Source organism: Microchirus variegatus (assembly GCF_963457635.1).
Source record: "Microchirus variegatus genome assembly, chromosome: 15".
In the NCBI taxonomy this organism is placed as follows: domain Eukaryota; kingdom Metazoa; phylum Chordata; class Actinopteri; order Pleuronectiformes; family Soleidae; genus Microchirus; species Microchirus variegatus.
In genome coordinates this window covers 15,497,007-15,523,490 of record NC_139816.1, presented here as the reverse complement: position 1 = coordinate 15,523,490, position 26,484 = coordinate 15,497,007, and the positions used below count along the sequence as shown (strand labels likewise).

The 26,484-nt window shown below is 43.0% G+C and overlaps 1 protein-coding gene across 1 annotated transcript in view; it reads left to right on the top strand.

Moving 5' to 3' along the window:
• The window catches only part of ctnnd2a (catenin (cadherin-associated protein), delta 2a), a gene marked incomplete at its 3' end in the record, with an annotated part of 207,662 nt that overhangs the window by 134,579 nt on the left and 46,599 nt on the right, over positions 1–26,484 (top strand). The window contains exons 13-14 of the mRNA XM_083901908.1: positions 5,948–6,161; positions 20,455–20,641. Of these exons, the coding sequence (XP_083758034.1) occupies positions 5,948–6,161; positions 20,455–20,641 (401 nt within the window). The remainder of the gene's footprint in view (positions 1–5,947; positions 6,162–20,454; positions 20,642–26,484) is intronic.

The following is a 26,484-nucleotide window of genomic DNA, read 5'->3' as shown; positions in this document are numbered from 1 at the left end:
AGCTGATCAAGCATGCTGAGGTTTTATTGTTGTTATTGCAGCGTCTCTGGAGAAGTTATGCTCACTGTGGTTCCAGTACGTCGTCAAGCCATATTTTAGAAATTTCTAAAAAGTCCTGTTTTCAGTCTTTACGCGTTCTGATGCAAGAGGTCCATCATCTCATTCCTGCTTTTTATACCATCACTCAATCACACCCAAAGTTCCTCAGCCCACTGGGAAATGGTGTGACCCACGCTGTCTTCTGCTGTAAGGTGACACACATGGCATCTGTAGGGCTTTTTTAAGGTGTGGAGAAGCATTATTGATGCAGCAGTTTGTCTTTGGATGTCATTTTTGTGTGCGCATGCATTTATGTTCTGTGCCTTTTCACTGTGTCATGGCCAAACGCATGACCTCAGGTATGGCAGCTCATATGTTCACTTTTAGGTCAGCTACAAAATCACTCAGACAACCATGTCAGACTCCAGATCGATCACATCAGTAATGCATTTGCGTTTTTGAGCCTTGTCAATATCCATTTATCTGACAGACCACTGAATGGGAAATGTCCCGAGAGGAGCATATGCTCCCCATGTGTCACTCCTCTTCCTCTCTTCATGATTTCATGATACTATTATACTTAAATCTGATACCACTCACCTCCCAGTATATGTTATTCTGCTGCAGACTGCTTGTATTTTTCTAATTAGAATATTTCATTAAATATTAATTTTTTAATTAATTTTTTTTGCTTTCGTTTAAACTTCAAAATATTCAGCTCAATTAGATCCTCATTCAGCCCATTCAGAAATTTGGAATATATCGTTATTTTTTTAGTCAGGTTTGTCAAGGACAGTTTCTCATTCAAATTAATTGAATTGCACTTGAGAAACGCTAATTTTCTACACTTACCGGTTCCATGTTCTCCAAAGTAGGAGTTTCACTCAACCTTCATTCACAAAAAGTGGGACTTTCATCATTCTTTCATGACCTTCACAGATTTTTAATTTTTTTTTACAGATGCAGTTGAAATGGAATATTCCTCCCATTCCAAATTGTTTGCGTTTGTGTTTATTGCCTGGAACGTTCAGAGCTAAAGTGGATGGCATCACATGCCAGAGTGGAGAGAGGTTGTTCAACCAAAAAAAATGTTTCTTCAACTTGTTCTCGAGTTCACAAATTTCACTCTTATTATACTCTTACATAATTTTCTACTTGCACGTAAACAAATCTGTCAGGTTTCATGAGATTTTTGAACTGTGACTCTCTGACTGAGAGGAGAACCATCCAGCTTCTCCATAGAGTGCAATTTCAACTAACCTTTCCCACCGTTGGGCAACAAGAAATTTTAAAATTGCCCTTTCTTTTTGATTCTACATTCACAAAACTTATTTCAGAGTCTTTGATCCAAGCCTTGAGACACTCACATTGAAGACATTTCAGCAACACGAACTACAGTCCTTGATTTACAAGGACTTTTTCAGAAGGCGTGTCAGTGATGCCCTCTGTATTTTAACGGACCTGCTCTGTATCTTACGAGCTGCCATCGCTATAGTAACCACATCAACTCGTCACGCACAGATTTTCGAATATATTCCCGACGTCCAATCCCTCATTTTGCACTAATTTTCTACTTCTGTCTACAACAACATTCAGACATTCAATTATAAAGTTGAATTCAACTTCTCATTCATAACAATTCGATGCAGCATGCCAGATTGGCTTCAGCTCAAACAGAAGGCAGCAATCCCACTGTCATTTCTGCCTTTTCTAGGTTATTTGTTGTTGTTGTTTTTTTGTTTTTTTTTACTGCAGGCCTTTTTATTAAACAGACTGTGTAAATATGAAGCTGTTGTGGCTACTGAAGACATATTCTTTTGTGTTCATAATTAACGTATAATCTCCTCACTGTTGTGGTGAAGTCAGTGTCTTTTCAACAGATATCAGAATGAGAGATGGAAAAAGAAACGGCAAATTATGGCAAATATTGTAATGGCATACACGTCTTTACGACATCTTTGTGACTTTTTACATAAAAGAGCAATGCTTAGTCAATCAGTGACTATGTAATTGTTGCTTTTTTATTTTTTGATGTCGCTTATTAGAAAAGGCTAATTTTATTTCTTTACCATTTCATCAATTCAGAGATATGTTGGTATGGTTAAGGCCTATTCATAAACTTTGTGTTATTTATTTTTTTATTTGTATACATCTTGGCAGTGGATGTAGAAGGTATAGAAGATTGTTCACTTTAACCATGTTATGAAGTTTCCTCTTCAGTGTTGCACATCTGTAGGACCTAAGGTTGAGTTAAGAAGAGGAAGGAATAACCCAATAAGATATAGCATCACCTGGTGTTAAAAAAAAAACCCCAAAAAAAACACTTAATATATGGTATGATAGTGTCAAATGTGTGAGGAAACTCAATAACACATGCACGCTCACACATTGGGATTATTAACCATGTTCCATATCCCCTACTGTGAACAATCGAGGTTTGTGTTTTCCTCTGTTGACCTACTCTTCAAACAACAGATTAGAGCCTCTAGTGTATTTTGTCATGGTGGATTCTCACCAGCTGTGAATCTTACACTTAATACTTTTACGAAATGAGCTGCCTCTGCCTCAGAAAGAAATATTTGGTAGCCATAGGTCAATTCCACATTTAGCCCAGTTAATAATATTCCAGAGGGAAATATTAGCCTACGGCATGAATACATTTTCCCCGTAAAGAATAAAGTCTGAGGGATGGGAAAGATGTGAACTGCTGCATGCCTGCCGTACCGCCGCGCTTGAAAGGTGTCTCCTCACTCACACACGAGCACTTTACTATCTGCAGCATCTTCCCAATTAGTGTTGTCCTATCATATGTGGTTACTCATGCATACACACTTGTTAGGCGTCACGTGCTACCGCCCCAAGTACGTGTCGCTCCTGCGTATGCTGCTCTTACGCCGACAGCACCTCTGATTCTCACAATCCTAGCCTGTCATCAACGCTAAGTGTTACCACAGCAATACTGTCGCTATGGGTTACCAATAACCGTGGCTGTCACAGAACAGCTGGAGACAAAGACAAATCAATATGCGCTCCTAATCTTCTTTACATGGAATAGAGGAAAAGGCACAGAGGCATTGGCAGGCCTTGTAGGTAGCTCAGAGGCAATCCAAGTGTAAAAGCACTGTGGTTTTTTTTTAGAATAACAGATTAACTGTGACATCAGAGTAAAGAGGGATCGGCAAAGGAGACGGGATGAGGAGTAGGGGAAGGAGAAAAGCGGAGATGAGGTCTGGAGCACATAAGAGAGACAGCAACCATATGTGTGACCAATAGAGCAAGGTTGGTTTACCAGCTACTGCATCCCCCTAATCCGCTTTAATTGAACAGATAAGCAAAGTCATTTTGCTTGATAAAGCTGCTTTGTCATCAAACACCTTCACCCTCTCACTGCCCTTCAATCAATTCTTTCACCCTCACTCTCACTCTCAACTCCTGGCCCATATCTTGGCAAAACATTATAAAAGGGTCCTTGTATCACCATTTAATAGGGAGTAAAGCCCTTATAAATCACAATAAATGTTTATTGACTTTATCATGTGTTAATTTGTGTTCATCCTTTCTAATCATGGCATCATAAACACAGTTATTGTGACATTATGACCTTGATCATTTAAGGTGAAGAGCAAAGTTATGATACCATAAATGGTATTTATGATTTGTGATACAAATAAATAAAAACCTCATAACTCTTTAACAATCTTATAAAGTCCTGTATGACCTGCAATAATAACACAGTACAAAGTACCTTATTAACACAAAAAGGATAAGGACTAATTATATATATGTTAGGGCCTTATTGTGGACTAACTGGCACACATGGATTTACAGTAATACCTTGATTAATTAAAAAGGATTAGTTTGAAGCTTTACCAAATAATTTCCTGGTACTTAATGTCCCAGGTCTGAATGAGTACATACAGGACAAATGAAAAAGGACTTTCAAGAAGCTTGATTACACCGTTAACTGTGGAAAATGTGTTTTTCTAGTTATCTGGTTGAGTGACTCTGTCTGTTGCAGTCCACCAGAGAATAAATAGAAATTGAAGCATGAAAGAAAGGCTTTCTCACTTTGGTGCACACACACATACACATACACTAGTTGATCTTTTCCCTCTGGTCTCCTGGTAATCACAGCAGCTTGTTTCTGGTGATTAGTACTACACCCCTGTCGAGTGGACTAAACATGGGCTGCCTTAAGCTCTTTGGCCCCCTAAGGCTGATGAAGTTCCCTGCAGTGGAGACACAACCTGTAAGGGTTTAAAAAGCACTAGCCTAGGGAGGAGGTGATATGCAGCAACATGCAGGGGACGACAATACAGTATGTCTAATGCTAAAGGGGTAAGGGAGCAACAACAGTTGTGTCTTATTGTGATCACGACTTAGTTTCCATCCTTGTCCTGCCTTGATTTCTCATATGATCAGGATATATTCGTAGGTTTCCAGTGGTCGGCTCATTTACTTCTTTGTTGTTGCTGTGTTTGTGTGCAAAATTACAAAGTTTACAAAGACAGACAAGTGCAAAAAGACAAGTCCTATACAAGCCTAATTAGAAGAATCTTTATGATGAAAAAATATGATGTAAAAGAAGAAGAAAAAAGGAGGTTTGACGCCTTTGTTCATAGTCTCACTTCTGGATCCACCATTTTAATGTTTCAGGTTTAGAAACCTGCTCTTCATTTGTAACAGTAATATAGTGTATTGTAATATAGAGTGTATTGTTGTGTTTTCTATGGTTTAATATGGAATATTTCAAGCCTGTCAAACTGTCCAACCTGTACTAACTGAAACTCCTAGTCTTTATTGAGCATATGTTGGGTTACAATAGGTATTTTTTCATAAAATTTCTGCCATTAAAAAAAAAAGAAAAAAGAAATATCATCCACTCCAAACCCCCTGATCCTAATCTGGACCTTCGTTGCTCATTTTATCTGACCTCTCATGATCACTGCAGCCTCAAGACGTCAACATTATGATATAAATGTGAGTCATGATTAGGTGTTTGCACATGACAGTTTATTTTACTCAATTCATGCAACATTTACATTTGATGTTGATACACTGGTCAAAAACTGGATTTCAAACAGTTGCAAATCACTCGGTGCATTAATTATTCTTTTTTGTGTGTTTGTGCATAAAGCGTCGACCTAAATCAGCCAGGTTTTCTAAGAGGGGGATAAAGCAATAGAAATAGACAAAAACATAAAGTAATAATGAATGAATAAACTATCCTGGTTTCTATAGTTACATCTTGTGTTATCTATCCTATCTATCATATGAACACACCCCATTAGCTCTGCCTTTTCCCTTTTTTTTTCCCTTGTCAGCATGCAGAAGCCAGTCGTAATGAACCAGTCCAGTGATGATGTTGTATATGGTACATGCTCACATAAGGAACCAGGAACCAGAGAAACAAAAAGAATGAATATACTGAAGGTCCATGAAGACATTTTGAGCACAGACATTATGATTGATGACATGCACAAGAAAACCAGTATATTTCTTCTTTGATTATAAGCAGAGCTGTTATTACTGCTCTTTTTTTCTTCTGATCGGTGTAATTAAGTGTCATTTTGCAAAGCACAGTCATTAGCTGCATCATGGTATGTTTAATTAACACACATTCGGCTATTAACCTGATTGGCAGGACTCCTAGATACTGTTTACCGCACACACATTCATAGAGGACAGACGATACTCGTAAAACTAACAACTGGCATTGACAAATAAAGCATCTGTTTTCTGCTATCGTTTTTCTGTGCGGGTCTGTGATACCTGGCTGTGAAGACTGGCTTATTTGTGTTTGGGATTTCAGATAATTATTGAAAGTTTGAAATTTCTTGTAAATAATTTATTTAAAGTGAAACTATAATTGCATTTTTGTTTTTTTTGTTGTTGTTGATCTCTCCAGATCCGTAGACAGGGAGGTATTCAGCTGCTGGTTGACTTACTGGACCACAGGATGAGCGAAGTTCACCGCAGTGCCTGCGGTGCTTTGAGGAACTTGGTGTACGGCAAGGCCAACGATGAGAATAAAGTCGCTCTGAAGAACTGCGGGGGAATTCCTGCCTTGGTCCGCCTACTGAGAAAGACCGGAGACGTGGAAGTCAGAGAGCTGGTCACAGGTACTGTTTGCTAGAACTTCACCTGCCTATTTGCATGATGGTAGCAGCAGATAATTCTCGCCTTAATACACAATCATGTGTCTTATGTTTGTTATTCTAATTTGTAATTGTTATTATTATTATTTTTTTTTAATCTGTCTTCTTTAATTTCACTAGATTGAGTTAATTTAAAGATCCCATATTATATTCTATTTCTCCACGTTAACCTAGTTCCCTGGTGTCCTAATGAACATGTCAAACGAAAGTAAAACGAAACTTAAGAGACAAGAAATGACATCAGCCACAGAGGCTACTGGGAGCTAACAGCAGTTAGCATTTGGAAAAGTGATCATTTGCAGGCTCTAGCAGGCATATTGATGTCATATATATCATGTATTCACTGGACAGATAAATCCTCTGAGGCTGGAAGTTCGTGTAGGACTCTGTGCTGCACCGTGGAGCCAAGAATAGAACTTTTTTTGCTAACTTTTTGCGAGTTTCGGGGTTTGCCCTCGCCAGCATTCTCGCATGTTTTCCGGACAAAGCGGAGCTCCGGGAGACAACAATTCCAGGAACTTGCCGCCTTGTGACGTCCCAATGAGTGCGGAAGTCATCTCGTGTTTTATCTCCTGTACTTAGACTGAGGAGGAGTGAAACATGAGTGAGTCATCTCGTTTACACTTTTGTGTCAGGTAGGGCCTCCAGAGTCCAAAATATAAGGATTTAAATGATAAAAAAGTTGATTTTGCATAATATGGGACCTTTAAAATATTGAATCCTCTCATAGCTTATCAAAATTACTCATGCAGACAGTTTTTACACAACTGCAGCACATTCAGCTCTCATTTGGTCTTGTGCTGGTAGTTTTATCTGAGTTATGTTTTCCTTTTTTAGAATTCATACATTTAACATCAACAACAAACAACACAAAATGTTGCCATTCACCCTGCAGTGACCAAGGCTGTTCATTTCTTTCAGCTGCCAAACAATTTAAGTTTCCATTTGAATGGTTTTTCACTAACTAATAACAGACTAAGAATGAAAGGCATGTCTTCTGGGAAGAATGCAGAAATACTTTTTTCTTTTACTTTCGACATGTTATGTTATGTGCCTTGTGTTTTCAATTATTTTTCACATTATGAACTGTGAGACAGTTGGGAGTTTTTCAATTGGATATTTGTATTGTGTTTGTATGTGTTCACCTTATATTCTGGTTCTAACTGGTGTGCTGGTCAGTCTTTGAAGGTATTGGCACCGAATCAACCACACTTAGAAAAAGCACACACATAGACACGCACATATGCAGTTGTACACATACTGTGGTGATCCTTTAGGCTTCCCACCAGGAATGTAATATTCTACTATTGACCCTTTGGTGTAGTAGAAAACACTAACTTGCGCAATTATGCATTTCCTGTCTCACACAAACGCAGAGATGCTCACAAATCTCAATCTTGTGCTGCATGTTATATCGATGGAGAGCTAGTTATTTTCCTTACATTTGGTTCTACAGCCTCAGGACGGGTAATAATGATGAACCACTGTATGTGCATATGTGTGTGACTGTGAATGCGTGATGGGGCACAGGATTCTGACACATATGCACATGAAATTCACCAGCTAATAATCAGCGTCTCGCACATAAGCAGCAGGCAGTCTAAAATTGGAATTGAATATGAAGTGTGTGAACTGTGATAAGTGGGAGCCTGGATGGTTGCAGTCGAGGAGATGGTCCGAGGAGAGCTTCTCCTTGGCAGGTTAAGAAAGTGCAGTATGACTCCCATGACAGAACATGAGAGCACTAATCCTTTTCTTCTCTACGTCTCTGCTCCTCACATCATTGCTACTTCTCTTCTGTCCTGTGCTTATATTTTCACATCGGTGTCTTTTCTCTTCTTTGCTTCTCTGTTCTTTTATCTGTGGCTTCATATGTGGTCCAGTCAGTATCCTGTATCACACCGAGCTGGACTGTGTGTATCTGCACTTGTATCGCCATTGTTTCCCTCACTTTGCTCGTACAAAAGCCTTCTTTGTTGCACCAGGTTAGTCGTGAGATAAGAAAAGACGCGAGTGAGTTCATACAAGAGGATCAGACATTTTCCCAAGATAAAGTGCAAGCACCCTCGTTCATCCATACATGCACAGACATGGGTTCTAATGGACACACAGTATTCCGCCCACATTACATGCAGCACTGTGGAATACCAAGATAAAGTCAGTGGAGCACCCTCATGTTCAGTTTGACCTTTGATTTCTTTGTTCCTCTGCAGGACAAAATTCAAGCAAATTCACACTTCTGAACACCCATCTTTAGGTGTTTCTTTTATCGGTCCCACATTCTCATAGGAGAAGGAAATCTGAGGGATCAGGACAATGAAGACCCACAATTGTTTTGTTTCTGTGTCAAAAGACCCCAAAAATCCTCATATCATTTAAAATAAGGAAATAAAAGAAGCAGGAAACGGCTTGAAAATGGGAGTAGATAAATGTAGAGACCTGTGGGTGGATGGAGAAGTCTGAGAGCTGTTGAGCTGAAAGGGGATGACGGAAAGAAGCAAACTGGTATTTTCAGGACAAACTTTTTTCGAGAGATATTAAAATACAAATGTAAGGCGTGAGCCAAGTAAGAACAAATGGCAAATGGAGGCGTGTCTGATCAATTGGCTCATGACAAGAAATCTAAACGATGTCATTTCCCCAAAACCATTTTCCTCCTTCTGTGTACAGACTCCTGCTGCTGAGGAAAACTAATTTTGTTTACTCCAGATAACAATAAAATCAAAATTTGCAGAAGGAGCATTCAGTTGAAACTAAGCATCAGCAGTGATGTCACCAAAAGCCAATAGGGAGAGTCTGTCACCTTCAAGTATATCACCACACTGCTGGGGAAAATAAAGGATTAAAAGCCTAGAGTATGTGTGTGTGTGTTTGTGTGTGGTCTGTAAGCAGATTAACAAATAAGAATTAAATGCACTGCAAGTCATAGTTTTGCTGCATCAGATTTTTGATTCTTCCTTTTTTCGTTGTTGCCCATTTACTACTTAGCACTGAATTTCCAATTGCTTTCATGTCAATACAACAGTATATTAAAGTGTAACATAAGTGTTGCCTATTTTTTTGATAATTCAATTGACCATTGACCATTTATGTCACAGGTAGCAGAAAGCAAGGATTACAATAAATGTATTTCATTCAGAATTAAAGTTGATTGTTAAGGGTGATGTGTGACAGCAGAAGTGAAGGTCCACAAGGCAGTTGTGAGGCCAGCTATGATGTATGGCTTAGAGGTGGTGACAGAGCTGAAAATGCTGAGATTTTTGTTGTAAGTGACGAGGATGGACAGGATTAGAAATGAGCACATTCGAGGGACAGCTCAGGTTGAAAGGTTTGGAAATAAAGGAATGGCACTTTCACACCAGATCTGTTTGGTCTGCTTTAAACGGACCGGAGTTTGTTTCCTCCGATATTCTGCATCGTTTGGACAGGTGTGAAAGCTCATCTGAATTCTGGCGTGGCTCAAAACAAGCGACCTCTGGTCTGCCTGAAATTGCGTGTCTTAGTTCACTTACAGTGGTAAATGCAAACAGACTATCCACCAAACCAAAGAGAGGAAATGAACCAAAGAAAGAAAGTGAGGAATGCCTGCTGCCTCGCCTGCTGCTCTTACTGGGCAGCTTTGTGTGAAAAACCAATTAGGTTTGAACACCAAAATAAAAACAGAAACCCATAGACTGCATAAATTTGGTGTTGCTCCATTGTTTGCTTTTGTGGTGAACAAGCTGGCTGAAGGGGATGGATTTCCGTTTTCATTCCTCACCAATCGATGAGCCAGGTTTTCTTCTTCCTCATAGCATTTTTTTCCATCCTGGTCAGTGCAATACCGCCACAAACGAGCAGCTGTTGAACCAAACCAAATGAAGGTGTGAAATTTGCTTGACAGATGCTTTTTTCAGATGGATACACTATACCAACAATGTTACATTGTTTCTGTTCATGAAGACTAACCGAAGGCAGAATAATAACATAAAAACAGTAAAAGTCACACACTGCAGCTTTATATTTGCATATTTAAAAAATGGGGGCAGGTCTGCAATGTAAAGCACAAGACAACATTTTTTGAGTTGATTTTGATCATTATTCATCATTAGCTGGTCTCACATTGGCTACAAGACTGACTGACAGAGTCCAGCTTGCAGCAAAATTAGGTTGTATGAGAGAAAAGCCCCAGGTGGTAAAATGGAATTTTATATAAAATAAATCATTACACATGCTCCAAAATTTAAGGTAAGATAAATGAAGGGGTAAGATTTTTCCCTCCCCAAGTGGTGTTGGAGTGACCCTCTAAATGTGTGCCGCTTGGTGTTTCTGCGTTCATGTGTCAGTTCCACTCCCTTGGGCAGAAATGAAAATTCCATAAGTGTCTTGAAAGAAAAAAAAAAATTCAACAACTACTGCAGAAGAAAACCTTGTTAACTCCTCTCCACTGATGTGTCCCAAGAAGATATATTGATCTGCCAAATTAAATTCTACTCAAGGCTTGACCTTCATTACTAATTGGTGACTAAATGATTTTAAAGCGGGGAAATATCATTTAGAGACCAACAGTGATCATCAGGCTTAGTCGCATAACTTAACGACATCAATAGAAACAATCATCAACTGCTTGACCCAACAATGTCGCTTTGTCCTGCAGACGTAACAGCTCACCCTCCTCATCACTGTCTCTTTGTTGTCCGAGTACTTTAGCATTCTTTGTTTGAACATATGTTTTTCTCTCTCTCTCTCTCTCTCTCTCTCTTCACTAGAATAACCTCACCTGAACAATTTATTTCCTGTCAGTTCAGAAGTTTAAATTTAGTCAGGCTTTATTGGCTTCTTGGCTCCCAGAATGAGTTGGATTGGAAGAAGTCAGAGCTTCCGGGGCTGTCACTCAAAGTCCAGTCGATGCTGAGTCTTTGGCTGTTGAGTGAGTGAAGATGCTATCCTTTCTCGTGGGCTCACCTTGAGGCAGCAGACTGTGGCATAGCCCGGCTCTTGCTGCAGCTGCCACTGCCGCCTGCTCTGAAATGGTTGCTGAAATCGGTAGCAACTGCTGAGGGAAGACATGTTGTGAAAATACATAGTGTAGTTGTTAAATAGCTGATGGAATTTGACTTCTTGAGACCTAGAGAGAAACTGTGGCTAATGTAGTGACTGTTTTTCCATCCAAATGATTTTTACAGAGTAGAGTCTGAGAATAGAGAATTTATAAAACAAACAAAAGTGTAATGATTAGTGGCGTGGACCCGAAAGCAGACGGAGACGGAGGTGGCTATTTCAAAACAATATAAATTTATTTACGAAAATGTATAACAAAAAAACGACTTCCCAAAAGTGGGAAGCGATAGGGGATAGGTGGAGAGAAAGGAGGAAAATTGTCCTTGCAGCTACTGCGGGGGTGACTCGGCAGGTCGGCGGAAATCCAGAGTGGAGACAACTCACGAACGTGGCACAGGAGATCCCAGGAGAATAGGGAGACCGGAACAGCCAGGGAGTTGAAGACCAGCAGGAGACGTGACGACCTGGAGCGGAGACGAACGGGTAAGTATTCTTGTGAGGTAAGTACAGCGAGAGAGCTGGCAGCATGACTTTACCCATGTATGTTCGAAAACGATCTGACACCGGTGAGGAGAAATGGCTCCGCCTTTAAGCCCCGCTGATTACACATCTGGTGCAGGTGAGGAGGAGCCGCGCAGGTGCAAACGATCACCGGTGTCTGGGAACTGGGTCAGCCACGCCCCCTGCAGAGTCAGAGGAGAGGGGAAAGAGCAGCAGCCACAAAAACAACACTAATAATAAAATTGAGGAGAAGGTGCAGGTGGAATCGTAACAGTACCTCCCCCTCAAAGAGCGCCTCCTGGCGCTAGGCCAGGCTTATCCGGGTGGGTCCGATGGAAGTCCCTCAGCAAGTCTTTGTCCAGGATGAAATGGCGTGGGACCCAAGATCTCTCCTCCGGGCCGTACCCCTTCCAGTCGACGAGGTACTGGTGACCCCGGCCCCTGCGTCGGCTGTCCAGGATACGCCTGGCTGTGTAGGCCTCCCCCCCGTCGATAAACCTGGGTGGAGGAGGAGGGTTGGAGGGTGGGACCAGGTCCGACTCCTCCACTGGTTTTAGGAGTGAGACGTGGAAGGTCGGGTGGACTCGTAAAGCTCTAGGAAGCTTCAGGCGGGCGGCGGACCTGTTGACCATCCGCTCGATGATGAACGGCCCAATGAAACGAGGTGCCAACTTCCGGGACTCGACCTGCAGGGGAAGGTCTTTAGAGGACAGCCATACCTTTTGTCCTGGGCGATAGTCTGGAGCCGGGATGCGGTGGCGATTGGCCTGCCTCTGGCTCTGGATGGAAGATCGTTGAAGGGATGACCGGACCTGTCTCCACACCGCGTGGCACCGGCGAAGGTAGGTCTGGACAGAAGGGACGGCGACCTCCTCCTCCTGGAAGTCGAAGAGGGGTGGTTGGTAGCCCAGGGTCGCCATGAATGGGGAGATGCCGGTAGATGCGGAGACCAGGGAATTGTGCGCGTATTCCACCCATGGAAGCATGGAACTCCAGGAGGCGGGGTGGCGGGCGGCGACACAACGGAGGGCACTCTCCATACTTTGGTTGGCCCGCTCTGTTTGGCCGTTAGACTGGGGGTGATACCCGGACGTGAGGCTGGTGGACGCCCCCAACGCCGAGCAGAACGCCTTCCAGACCTGGGAAGCGAACTGAGGCCCTCTGTCTGATACGATGTCCTGCGGGAACCCGTGGAGTCTGAAGACGTGTTCGACTAGGAGGTCCCCCGTCTCGATGGCAGTTGGGAGCTTGGTGAGCGGTATATAGTGGACGGACTTCGAAAACCGGTCCACCACCGTCAGGACCGTGGTGTTTAGGCGAGACGGTGGTAGCCCGGTAACGAAGTCCACCGCAATGTGGGACCAGGGACGACGTGGGATGGAGAGCGGCTGCAGGAGACCAGCTGGAGGGCGGTTCGAGGTCTTCCCTCGGGCACAGACGGGACAGGCTCGGATGAACTCGGCAGTGTCCTGAGGCATGGAGGACCACCAAAATCGCTGGCGGAGGAACCGGAGAGTGCGATTGTGGCCGGGATGACATGTGAGCTTAGAGCCATGTGCCCATTGTAATACCTCAGATCGTGCCGCGCCCGGGACGAAGAGCCGGTTGGGAGGGCCGTTTCCTGGGTCTGGTTCCTCTCGTTGGGCCAGACGGACCCTCTCCTCCACCGGCCAGGAAGCAGCTCCCACGATGCAGGCTGGGGGAATGATTGGCTCGGGAGACAGAGAAGGTGGATCAGGTGAGAATAGTCGAGATAATGCGTCTGGTTTAACGTTCCTTGACCCAGGTCGGAAGGTGAGGGTAAACACAAATCTCCCCAGGAACAGGGCCCAACGTGCCTGTCTGGAGTTGAGACGTTTAGCGTCTCGTAAATATGATAGATTTTTATGGTCTGTCCAAACGATAAACGGAAAAGACGCACCTTCCAACCAATGTCGCCATTCTTGAAGCGCCAGCACGACCGCCAACAGCTCCCTGTTCCCCACGTCGTAGTTCGCCTCGGCAGGGGAAAGGCGTCGGCTGAAGAAAGCGCATGGGTGCAGTTTTTGGTCGGCAGGCGAGCGTTGCGAAAGAACGGCTCCAACTCCAGTGTCGGAGGCGTCGACCTCGACGACAAACTGTAGGGAAGAGTCAGGGTGGGAGAGGATTGGTGCAGACGTGAACAGTACCTTGAGTCTCTGGAAGGAATTCTCGGCGTCATCGGACCAGCAGAATGGTTGCAGTGGAGAGGTGAGTCGAGTGAGGGGTCCAGCCACCTTGCTGTAGTCCCGGATGAATCGCCGGTAGAAGTTCGCGAAACCTAGGAACCGCTGCAGCTGCTTCCGGTTGGAGGGGGTCGGCCAGTCCCTCACCGCGCTGATCTTGGCCGGGTCTGGAGACAGCTTACCCTGGTCGATAATAAAACCAAGGAAAGGAACTGATGATGCGTGGAAGACGCACTTCTCTGCCTTGGCATATAGTTTGTTCTCCAGCAGTCTTTGCAGCACCATGCGGACATGCTGGACGTGTTCCTGCTCGGACTCCGAGAAGATGAGGATGTCATCCAAATACACGAACAGGAATTTGTCCAGCATGTCACGCAGAATGTCGTTGACTAGGTGCTGAAAGACTGCTGGAGCGTTCGTTAATCCAAACGGCATGACCAGGTATTCAAAATGTCCCATTGGCGTGTTGAAGGCGGTCTTCCACTCGTCTCCCTCCCTGATACGAACCAGATGGTACGCGTTGCGAAGGTCGAGTTTGGAGAAAACCTTAGCCTTGCACAGAGGGCTGAAGGCAGCGTCCATAAGAGGCAGAGCATATTTGTTGTGGACCGTGATCTCATTGAGACCACGATAGTCGATACAAGGGCGCAGGGTACCATCCTTCTTCTGGACAAAGAAGAAACCGGCTCCGACAGGGGATGAAGAGGGACGAATGAGACCAGCGGCCAGAGACTGGTTGACGTATTCTTCCATGCATGAGCGTTCGGTCTGGGATAGATTATACAGCCGTCGGGAAGGTAATGTGGACCCCGGAAGCAGGTCAATGCCGCAGTCGTATGGTCGATGGGGAGGAAGGGAGAGAGCCAAGTCCTTGGAGAACACCTCCCCGAGGTCGTGGTACGCCGCCGGAATCGTGGAAAGATCTGGAGGCTTGGGAACCGGAACCGGAGTGGTCGAAGGAGCGGGCAGTGCTGAGCGGAGGCAGCGGGAGTGGCAGGGAACGCTCCAGCTGGAGAGTTGCCCAGACGACCAGTCGAACCGGGGATTGTGGAGCGCCAGCCAGGGCAGGCCCAGCACGATCGGGGAGGAAGACGACGGAATCAGGAATAATTGAAGCAGCTCGTGGTGGTTGCCGGACAGGACCAGGGCGATGGGTCTGGTGCGATGAGTGACTGTGGCCAAGATCTTGCCGTCGAGGTCGTGGATCTCCTTCGGAGTCTCGAGCGGGATCGTGGGGATCCCGGCCTGGAGGGCAGTGTCCAAGTCCAGGAAACAGTCGTCTGCGCCAGAATCGACCAGACAGGGGAGCGTGACCGACTTCTGGTCCCACCGGAGTTGACCTGGGAGGATCACACGTTTCTTTGTGGCACCGGAAGCGGCACCGCCTGCCAACACTCCGGCGTGTGTTGGAGAGCTTAGTCCTTTTGGACGTACTGGACAGTTTGCCCGTTGATGGTCCAGTTCGCCGCAGTAGAGACAGGCCCCGCTTCTCACCCTCACCGTCCGCTCCGCGGAGGTGAGTCGAGTACGCCCCAGCTGCATCGGTTCAGGTGAACCAGGAAAGGTAGGAAAAGGAGGCAGAGAAATGGGAGCCGGATTGTGAGGACGTGAGTAGCTAGTGACGCGCCGGCTACTCGCCGTTCTTTCTCGATCTCTCTCCTGGATGCGATTATCAAGCATGATACATAAGGCAATGAGTGAATCTAAATCGTGGGCGTCGTTCCGTGTCGCTAGTTCATCGCGTATTTCTCTTTTCAGATTCCTAATGAACATAGCGCGCAGCGCCGCGTCGTTCCATGTACTCTCCGCAGCGTGAATGCGGAACTGAATTGAAAAATCGGCCACCGACGAATTACCCTGTTCGGTGTTGATTAATCTGGAGGAAATGTCGGACTCCAGAGGAGAGTGATCGAAAGCTTTGCACAACTGGATGGTGAACGACGAGTAGCTAACTGAAGCGGGGGCTGCGTGGGATAGCGTGGCCGTTGCCCACTGAGCGGCTCGCCCCGACAACAAGTTTACAACGAAAGCAATCTTGGCATTGTCATCGGGGTAGGTGCGTGGTTGAAGGCTAAAGACAAGCGAGCATTGAAAAAGGAAGCTTGTGCATTTGCCAATCTCCCCGGAGAATCGTTCGGGGATGGGGACGAAAGGTTCCCGTGGCGAACTAGCGGAAGTGGCTATGTTAGCGCTACTAGTCGCAATGATCCGCTCCGCGCTAGCGGAAACGGAAGTGGCGGAGGCTACGGGAGGGTTAGCCGACCTAGCAGCATTAGCCGAGAGTTCGCGGAGTGAAAGAGAGATCTCGGAAAGCATCTGACTATGGCGCCCGATGAATGCGCCCTGGGCGGAAATAGCCTGCTTTAACGCGTCAAAGTCCGCCGGGTCCATGTTGGTCAGATCGTTATGTAATGATTAGTGGCGTGGACCCGAAAGCAGACGGAGACGGAGGTGGCTATTTCAAAACAATATAAATTTATTTACGAAAATGTATAACAAAAAAACGACTTCCCAAAAGTGGGAAGCGATAGGGGATAGGTGGAGAGAAAGGAGGAAAATTGTCCTTGCAGCTACTGCGGGGGTGACTCGGCAGGTCGGCGGAAATCCAGAGTGGAGACAACTCACGAACGTGGCACAGGAGATCCCAGGAGAATAGGGAGACCGGAACAGCCAGGGAGTTGAAGACCAGCAGGAGACGTGACGACCTGGAGCGGAGACGAACGGGTAAGTATTCTTGTGAGGTAAGTACAGCGAGAGAGCTGGCAGCATGACTTTACCCATGTATGTTCGAAAACGATCTGACACCGGTGAGGAGAAATGGCTCCGCCTTTAAGCCCCGCTGATTACACATCTGGTGCAGGTGAGGAGGAGCCGCGCAGGTGCAAACGATCACCGGTGTCTGGGAACTGGGTCAGCCACGCCCCCTGCAGAGTCAGAGGAGAGGGGAAAGAGCAGCAGCCACAAAAACAACACTAATAATAAAATTGAGGAGAAGGTGCAGGTGGAATCGTAACAAAAAGAGAATGTTCATGTGGTGGCAGTGGGTTTTAAAAGGCCAATGACCCAGTGAGTACCTGTTTGGTCATGCATCTATTACCACAAAGTGGGAGCAGCACCATCTTTGTTTAGTGGACTGCAGAGGTAATGAAGTTCGCAAGGTTCATTGAATGCACCTCCAAGCTCAACATGGCTGCGGGCGCCGACATTCTCGCCTTGGCTCAAATGAAACAAGCGGTTGACTTCTAATGTGTACACTACATGTCCACATCTCTGAGGTCATGAGGTTTTGGTTGTTGGCACCAAATCAACAGAGTGAAATAACACAGCCTCTTGCTTTCGAAGATTCATGACCTATCTTTCTCTTACTTCGAGGCCTGAGTCACTGCTCCCTATAGATGTTGGAATCTCTGTGCCCTCACTATTGTGACAGTATTTGCCAAAGCCAATTTAATTTAAGTCAAAGTTCATAACATTCTCGCAGAAATGCTTGGATTCCTTTGGGCAAACAAGATACTGTACCATCTCCGGGATTTTGCTGCTTCGATGATATAAAATTGTTAGTGTCCTGCAGAAATTTCACTGCAGCATTTTCACTGTAGGAAGCCCTGGTGGAAATGAAAACCCTCTCAGTACAGGCACAGTACATGACTTTACCTACTGCTGACAAATGTTTTTTTTCCCCCACAAACCCACTGCAGTGGTATGGCCCTGAGGTTGGTTCAGCAACTGTTAACCTGCAGTCACCTGTACAATACCATCCAATTTGGTATACCCTTTGTGATTTCTTATTCACACATTTTAGTATACATATTGGCTATGTCATTTGTCATATTTAGACTTACTCATCATCAGGTTTTGACCTTGTGGCTGACTAATTTGCATTGCACCACTCAGATGAAGGCTGTTTAATAAAACATCGCCACTTGAGGCCTAACCGTTCTCACTCTCCTCTTACAAGTCCGTCTCTCATTTATTCATGAATTCATGCAATCATCTCCCATATTTCTCCAAACCACACTGCTCCTAAGAAACTGCCCGTCAACCGAGAAGTGAGTGGAAGAGATGAAGACAAAGGCAAAAAAAAAATCATACGCAGACACACACTGTCACTGTCTGCTGGTCGCCTGGTATTACACCCATGAGGACACTGGAGTCACTGAAGTTATGTATGTTTCTGGAGTAGGTGGGTGAGTGAATCAGCCTTGAATTTGGCCAGTGCAAGATATGTTTTCTCTGCTTCAGAAGTCTCTTCTGTGGTTCCTTTGTCTACTCAGTCTTTCTCTAAAGTCTTTTTCAGCAAAGAAAATTAACATTATACTCCCCCACCCTCCTACATCTCTAGTTAGTGTTGTGTGAGTGTGTGTTTTTTGCAACCCTGCAGACAGATTGTTGTTGCCTCATTAGCAACAACACTGTTTTAACATGATTGCAATCACAGACTGACAACACTCACCAGTGGAGAAACAGACCAACGCAGCAAGAAAGACATAATTTAAGAGAAACGGTGAAAGAAGTAAAATTTCTAAAAGCAGTGCAGTGTAGAAGTGAGGGGCTTTTGTCCAATAAGTGCATTTGTGCGTGTTTGTCAATGTTTGAGCTTTTACCTTGAGTCCACAAGAGGAGAGATTGAGAGGGAAAGTAGAATACTGAACATATCAAAAGAGGCTGATTAGTGAAAGTAGAGGCAAATGTTACCATGTTCTCACTCACACACAGTCAGTGTGAGCACTCTGCTGCCAAATAGCATACAAGGTCACTGCAAAATGATCGACCACTTCTTGACCTCTCAAACACACATGCACATTGCTCTCCTCTTTCACTCATTCTTGGCTTCCTTTTCACATTTCAACTGTCTTGAGCATTCTTTTTTTGTTCCTCTTTAACTTTTGTACTAACTAACTCTCCAGTTAATGTTCTTTCTCTCTGAATAGATCATTTAATTTCCCTCACAATTATGGTGAAGAAGGAGAATAACATTTAAGATGGAAATATGGAAACATCCATCCCTCGCAAGTTGCAACCTTTTCACAATTAAACAATACAAACATACGTTTGTATTGTTTAATGTTGTTCAAACCTATGTTTGTATTGTTTAATTGTGAAAAGGTTGCAACTTGCGAGGGATGGATGTTTCCATATTTCCATCTTAAATGTTATTCTCCTTCTTCACCATGACCTGAGCACACTCCCTTTTGTCTTTAATATTCTGATTGCCAGTGCCACAGACACTGGTGCATGCAGTAAACTGTCCAGCATCAAGTCTGGTGTTTGCTGCTGATGATGCAAAACTGACAGCACCCCGGTGTCTGCATGGCAGTTTGCACAAGATAGCAATATTGAAAGTAAAGATTGTGCAGCGTAATAATACCCATTGTGACCCAGCTTGCCATTTCCTTTTTTTCATCACTGTCTTTTAATACAATAGTGTTTGTTGACAGGTTTACCTACAGCGCAGTCACCCAGAAATTTTAGTAATTCACTGTCTTGCTCACTTTGAATACTGCTGTCATTTCCGATGACAGTATCTTTAATCACTGCTTTGCACCTCCCTGCAGCCCATATATTTCATTTATGGTCACATTGAACAAGACCTGAGCAAAAATTGATATGTGCATAATGTATTGTGGAATGAATGTGACCAATTTCAGCGCGCTGACAGCCCCTATGAACACAGTCCATTGCACACAGAGCACAGTCTGTCCTGAGTTATGCCCATATTTTATTCCAGTAGTAACATCTGTCACCCAGGACCCGAGACATCTGCAGTCTGACGCCAAATATCGGAGAGATGGTGACCTTCAACGCCACAGCTTTTCATAGTTTGTCATATTCAAACGTGTTGCTCCTCCGTTGTCTCAATCTGTCTTCTTCCTGAGCCATCACTCAGCTCCTCCTGCTGTCTTGCCATGTGATTATTTTTCTAATTCTGTGTCTGATATCTCTGTCACCCTCTGTTTCACACATTTGTCTCATTTTGTAGCTACATCAATTTTGCTATGTCTTGCTCTGATAGTGGAGATGACCATTGCAAGCAGCAGTGATTAACTACTAGCGGATGGATAGATGGATAGATAGAAGGTGATGCCATCCATCTGCAAAAAGGCATCTGGTATCCATCTGACTGTGTGTGTGGGGGGGGGGGAGGTGCATATATAAATAATCATACATACAAACTTGCAAGTTTTTCTGCCAACTATTTGTTTGTGTGCTTACTGTTAGATAACTGTATATCTTGCTCATATGCTCAGAGTGTTTATGTTGATACTGTATGTCTCTCCACCGCAGAGCGTGTATTAATGAGTAACTGTTTGGACACGACAGAATAATTAATTGCCACAGACATCACGGTATGATGCGTGTAATATGTGTCAACCTGCATTGTCACTCATGAAAAACTTCCACACTCTAACAAGTTGCGATGTGACCATGCAGCCCACACATAACAAGTGGTGTACAGTAGATACATAAGCAGCTTTGTTAATGTGTTGTTTCTTCTTTCTTTTTTTATGCAGGAGTGCTATGGAACCTGTCATCATGTGATGCTCTGAAGATGCCAATAATTCAGGACGCCCTGGCAGTTCTGACCAACAGTGTCATCATCCCCCACTCTAACTGGGACACCTCCCCCAACCACCATGAGGACCGGAAGCTCCATCTTCATACCTCCCAGGTGCTGCGCAATGCTACAGGCTGCCTCAGGTAAAAGCAACACTCTTGTTATTGTTTTTCTTTCTATTTCTCCCCCAATCATAAGAAAACAACATCATGCCATATAGATATACAATTAAGATGTGATTGACTTCTTGCAGACATATGATAGCAGTATAAAGCTGTGGGTGGAAGTGACAGGATTTTTTTTACACTTAATGATATTTTATTCTTTGTATTTTACTTCCATTCATTTTAAAGCTCCGGTGCATAACTTGTGGTGATTTTTATTATTGTTGTCATTATCCTGCCTTTGTCTGGTCTTCAGAACTATCGTTAATCTAGCTTTGTGTACACCAGCAGTACATTTCTTCTCTCAAAGTGCTGATCGACAGGTTTTTTGGCATCAGAATTCGCTTCTAAACGTTTTGGTGGTGCTTCTTTGCGTTTTCTGTCTTACATTAACCTGTTTGCAGCTATCTCGCTTTATACTTCCTTATTGTTACTGCTGAGTCATGTGGAGCTGATTGATTAATGAGCTCTGAATTGTGTGAATGGTTTGATAACCGTTTGAATGTAATGGACATTTATTTGATTGAGTCCTAAGGGTGATAGAGGAAACAAAAGTCTATGATGATAAAGTTATCTAACAGTTTGAGGTGGCAACATGCGAAGCGGCAAATTAGCAGGTGCAGTAGAAAGGATTGAATGCGTCCCCCAGTGACCCGTGACACGTGTCCCAAATCACATCACCACCAATCACCTGCCATGTTGCGTGACCAACAGGTGCATGCGAGCTCTCGCTAAATGCTAAATGCCCTGGGTGATGCATGTGGACCCCTCAGCTGTGACTGCACCATGTGCACCACCTCTCTGCTGTCTGTGCTCAAGCCTGTTACTGCAGCTCAGTGTTTGAGAGCGAATAGTGTGGTTTTTTGGGCAAACAGGCTCAGTGAACTGGAAATATTATCATTAAGTATAAACAAGCATCTCTGCTTATAACATCCTCATATTAAGGATTTAAATTCATTAAAGTGTTTGTTTTTTTGTTGTTTCGGGAGCCAGCCCTATAGCACTTTAAGACCGACTGTCACTAAAGAGAAGCATCAACAACCGCTACTTTCCTGAGCAGCAAAATCATTTGTCTGTGTGTGTCGGCTGCGGACGCTGTGTTGTTGATACATCTCAGCATCTTCTGCTGTTTTAATCTGCCTTTAATTCTATTAGAAGTGGCAAGCTGTTAGATTCATGTAGCTTAATATTTTACAGAAAATCAATGGACATCTGCTGTGGTGTCCAGGAACTTGACATCATCAGTTATCGTTTGTATCAACAGGCTGTACATTACCTGACTTAAAATAATTTTTTTTCTGTGGTTTCTCCTGGTGTACCCATGCATACATACCTGGCATCCTTATGGTTTTCTTCAGTTCAGTAATTGTATTATACTGTGGGACTAATGATGCGTTATCTAATCAGATTATCTCTCAATGTGTGACGATTTTCTTCTTCCCTCTTCTTCTCTATAAAGGGGAAAAAAACTTATATCAGACAATTAATGTACAAAAAACATTTACTTTATCTACTGTTGTTTGATTATAGAAGCACATACAGTATTCACATTTACAATAACCACTATCCTATGCACAGTTGTTTCTCTCCCTCCCTCGCACTCATTTACCGTTCTCTCGTTTGCTAAGTTATGCTTGTAACCATAGCAACAACTTCCAGACTTTTACCAATACATTGTGTGTCAAGTCTTTCTCGGTGCATTGTGCTGATAGAATATTCTTCCTTAGTTGTTAAACCTTGAAATAATGAAGGACAACGAACGGCTTAGAGTCTAATCTGAATTTGAGGATTTTAGAGAAGTCAACTGTTATTGCTAAACTGCAAAAGTAATCTAAGTATATAAATAATGTCCTCAACGTGAAACTCTATTCAGTAACTTTTTTGTCACAATCTTGATTCAACCTTTAGAGAATGTTCTCCGATGTTCTTCTGACGTTACTTTTCTACAACTTTAGGACAGGTTTAAGGCAGGAGTAATACAGCACTGGTCCTCCAGGAAAAAACAGCAGTATGAAGTATAAAAACAAAACGTGGTGGCAAACATGAACAGCACTGTTTTAATAAAAGTCCAGTGGTCAACCTGTAGAAGTGATGAAAAGGACGTCTAGATCTGTCCATTTGTCCATGTGTCATGTCTCACATGGGTCTTTGTCACAAGTGTATGATAACAAAGCAATTTTAAGACTCCTGGTCATAAGAGAGCAAGTCATGTCGTGTGAACTCAGGCTGTGCCGTCAACGACTCACTGGTACTAAGGTCATAAACTGCACCAAGATGGTTCTCCACACACCGTTATATTACCACTGCAAGCCTGTTGACAGAGGACAAGTTAGATTTACTACTTTTATGCTCAGCACTGTTGTAAAGAATGATTATCTTAGCCTTAATGTCAGCTCAAACTAGGCTGATGTCTCTCCTGAGGGAGCAATATCCATTCACACACACAAAAAAATAATCTACAAACCATTCTAAATGTAGTAGACTGTGGTGTGTTTGAATCCCAGGAGAGGCACTAAAATGACACCACAACTGTCACAGTTACTGTCATTTGGACATTCACATTGTCAAACCTTCTCATGTTTGATTTTAACATTAACTGACAAGACTGGTCAGTGTCTGCATGATACAACTACAACATACACTGACCATTAAAACCTTAACACACACTAAGTATTATTTAGTTTTGTATTGTGTTATTGGGACTATTTGGTGAGCATAAAAAATAGCTTTTATCTGATCTTCAAACCCATAAACAGTGTTTTTGTCATACAAACACATCAACTCCACAGAGGTTTGAGACAGTGGGGAGAAAAATGTTGGCCATCAGTGTTTGGGCTGTGGACTCAATCAACCACCAGCAGCTTTTGGATTAATCCTCACCACTGTCTCTGCAGGGCTCCTCTCAGGTTTGTTTGAGTGTTGTCTCAAATGCTTTCTAAATGTTTTTGTACACATTTTATATCATTTTGTGTGCAAGATGTTGATTTGAGGGACACGCATTTGTATGCAATTAGTAAACCTAAGCAAAGGATCCCATTGCTAGTAGGCATTTATTTCCATTTTGTGAACACCGGCTTGCACAATTGTTTTTTAGTCTTTGCTCTTTGTTGTTCTGCACGGGAGTATTAAGTCTAATATACCACCTTTGATTGCTATACTAAAATTTAACAACAGCTGGCAGTGCAAGGTATTACTGTAACTTGGGTATTTAGCTGATACTATCAGCACTTTGGGGGGAAACATCCAGTGTTAGTGTTTGTTCTAAACCCCCGTGGCTCTTGTTGTCAGCATTCTTCATAGCACAGCACAGAAACTGCCAAGGGGGCCTGTGTTGTAGGACATGGTGATTATACACAATAACTCAATAACACAAACACCTGTACACATTCAGTCCACTAATAGTTTTTTGCATTTGCTACAAATATGACATTGGGGATTTTGTACTGTATTTCAGTGCTGATTCAACTCCAGTATTTTTTTTATAAGCCTCGTATGCATTATTGAATTTGCATTTGGATAGCATTTTATGGCGAACTGCTTCAAATGTGTGTGAATAGTGACTGAGAGCAGGGCACACCGTAGGTTACTACAAATTAAATATAAATGTTTTGATGTACTCAACATTAAAAAGTTAAGAGCGATGATGAATGGCTATAACTGCAGGTGGGAGTATGAGGTTTTCTATGCAAGTTAAAAACGAAATGTTATTTAATTCTTTTTTCATGTTTCTGGTTAAGACCAACTATGTTTACACTGCATGTCATGTATGACTGACAGGGTAAATCTGAATTTGCTTTAGGTATTTATATGAACTAAACTTTATAAATAATGCATTAAACAATGAACATGATAGGCCTGCACATAAAATTGCAGTTGCATATGTTTTAAATGGATTTTGTTAAATATAAGCCTCATATTGTTCTGGTGCTTCGAGCCTACGGTGTTTGTATGAAAGCAGTATGTATTGCTTTATGTATTTAACCTTTAAGACTAAGTTGTCAGTTTTCGTCTATAATGTCTGTGGACTTTCAACTTTTATGTCAGGTTTATTGATTCCTAACTCACTAATGTGGAAGACTGTGTGTGTGTGTGTGCGCCTCTATAGATACGGGAGAAGACAAACGATGCTGTCAGTGTGCTGCTCCACATTGTGAAGTTAGAGAACAAATTGTAAAAAGCTGGTATAGGAGAGTGTAGGACCAGAGCAGAGCAAACAATGGCCGAAAGAAGTTGGAAAGGTGAGAAGAAAGAGATGGTAAAATGTGTGAAGAATGTGACAGAGAGACTAACAGGATCTCATAGAAGGCAGCTGAGACACACAAAGAGACATGAAGTTGTTTCTGCAGCTCTCCAGGGTTATTTTTTCATCTCACTGTCTGTTCTGGGAGGTTACAATGACACAAGGCCACATTGTCCAGGTCCCAGTGTATTTCAGCTCAATTTCAGACGTCTCCCCTCTCTCATTACCCTATAACTATGTGTGCTCTCTGTAATGCATGCATATTACATAACTTTACATACAAATTAGTTTTGGTTATTTACCGTTTAATATGTGAGTATTTATGTTTATTTAAAGGGGACACAGCATAGTACTGGACATTAGTATACACATGGAGTTAGCAGACACTACTATTTTAAGTCCACAGTCCCTTTGCGGGGGACAGAAAATAATACATATGTGTTTTTTCCAAGATGATACAGACAACATAAAATACAATTCACACATAGTTCATTAAAGGGCAGTCCATAAAAATGCAGTGGCAGTTAAGTGCAGTAACTGAGCCGATGTAAACCGTTGGTGTAAATTGCTTTGTGCTGTGTTTGTGGTTGCAGTTTTTTATATATATATATATGTGAGCACACACATAATGTGTGTTAATTGAAAGGTAAATATATTAAACTGATTTAATCATAGCAGCCATAGCATGAAGGAGTTATGGATGGTTATCATTAGGGCATTAGGTATCTGGATAACGGTTGTGTGTTACAGTTGCGTGTGTGTATAACTTCTGCTGTCAAATCAATAACAAAGACCTAGTTTGGTGATATCAGGAAGCAATGTTGGCTCATGGGAATTGTTGTCTTGTTGGCCCCTTTGTTCAGTGTTGCCCGATATACGATCACGTTTGTACGATCATTTCACCAACTGTACAATTTCACAAAAGGAGTGTCTCTGCACTGGTCACGCATATTGACCACCACTCTGCCATGCTCCATGACTCTCGTGAGTTGAAATACTCAATCTGAGATTGTAGTCAATAGGAGTGGCCAAGTGACACTGGACTACTGGGATTGAGCAAAACAAATCATTCCATAAACAAATGCATCAAGAATCTGAGCAAATGTCATGACATTCTATTTTTGTTCAGCATTTCAAGTTTGTGCGTTTATATTTTTGTTGAGTATAAATAAAAGATGTTGTCGGCTGTTTTTAATGAGTTGCTTTTTCAAGGTTCCGTAAAAAGCAATGGTGCGATATGTAGATCTTTTGGCTTTTGTTTTTGAAGGGTATGATTGGATGTGGTTGCAGTGTGACGCATTGAATGTTTACTGTGTAAAGCAATGAATAGTTGCCTTTCAATCACAAAACCTTCATGTTAATTGCGTACGGTGTGACGCACATAGCATAGTGTACGATATTCTGTAGTCATTAGTCATGATACCTGAGTGACTAATATACACAATAAAATTTTTAAACACAAAAGACAACATGCTGTATAACAAATAGTACAGAATATTTTCTTCCTCACACTGATGTTTTAACAGGGTTTTGTCCTGGACGTTAAAGCAGAGACAGCTAAAGTGGATAACACCATTAAAAG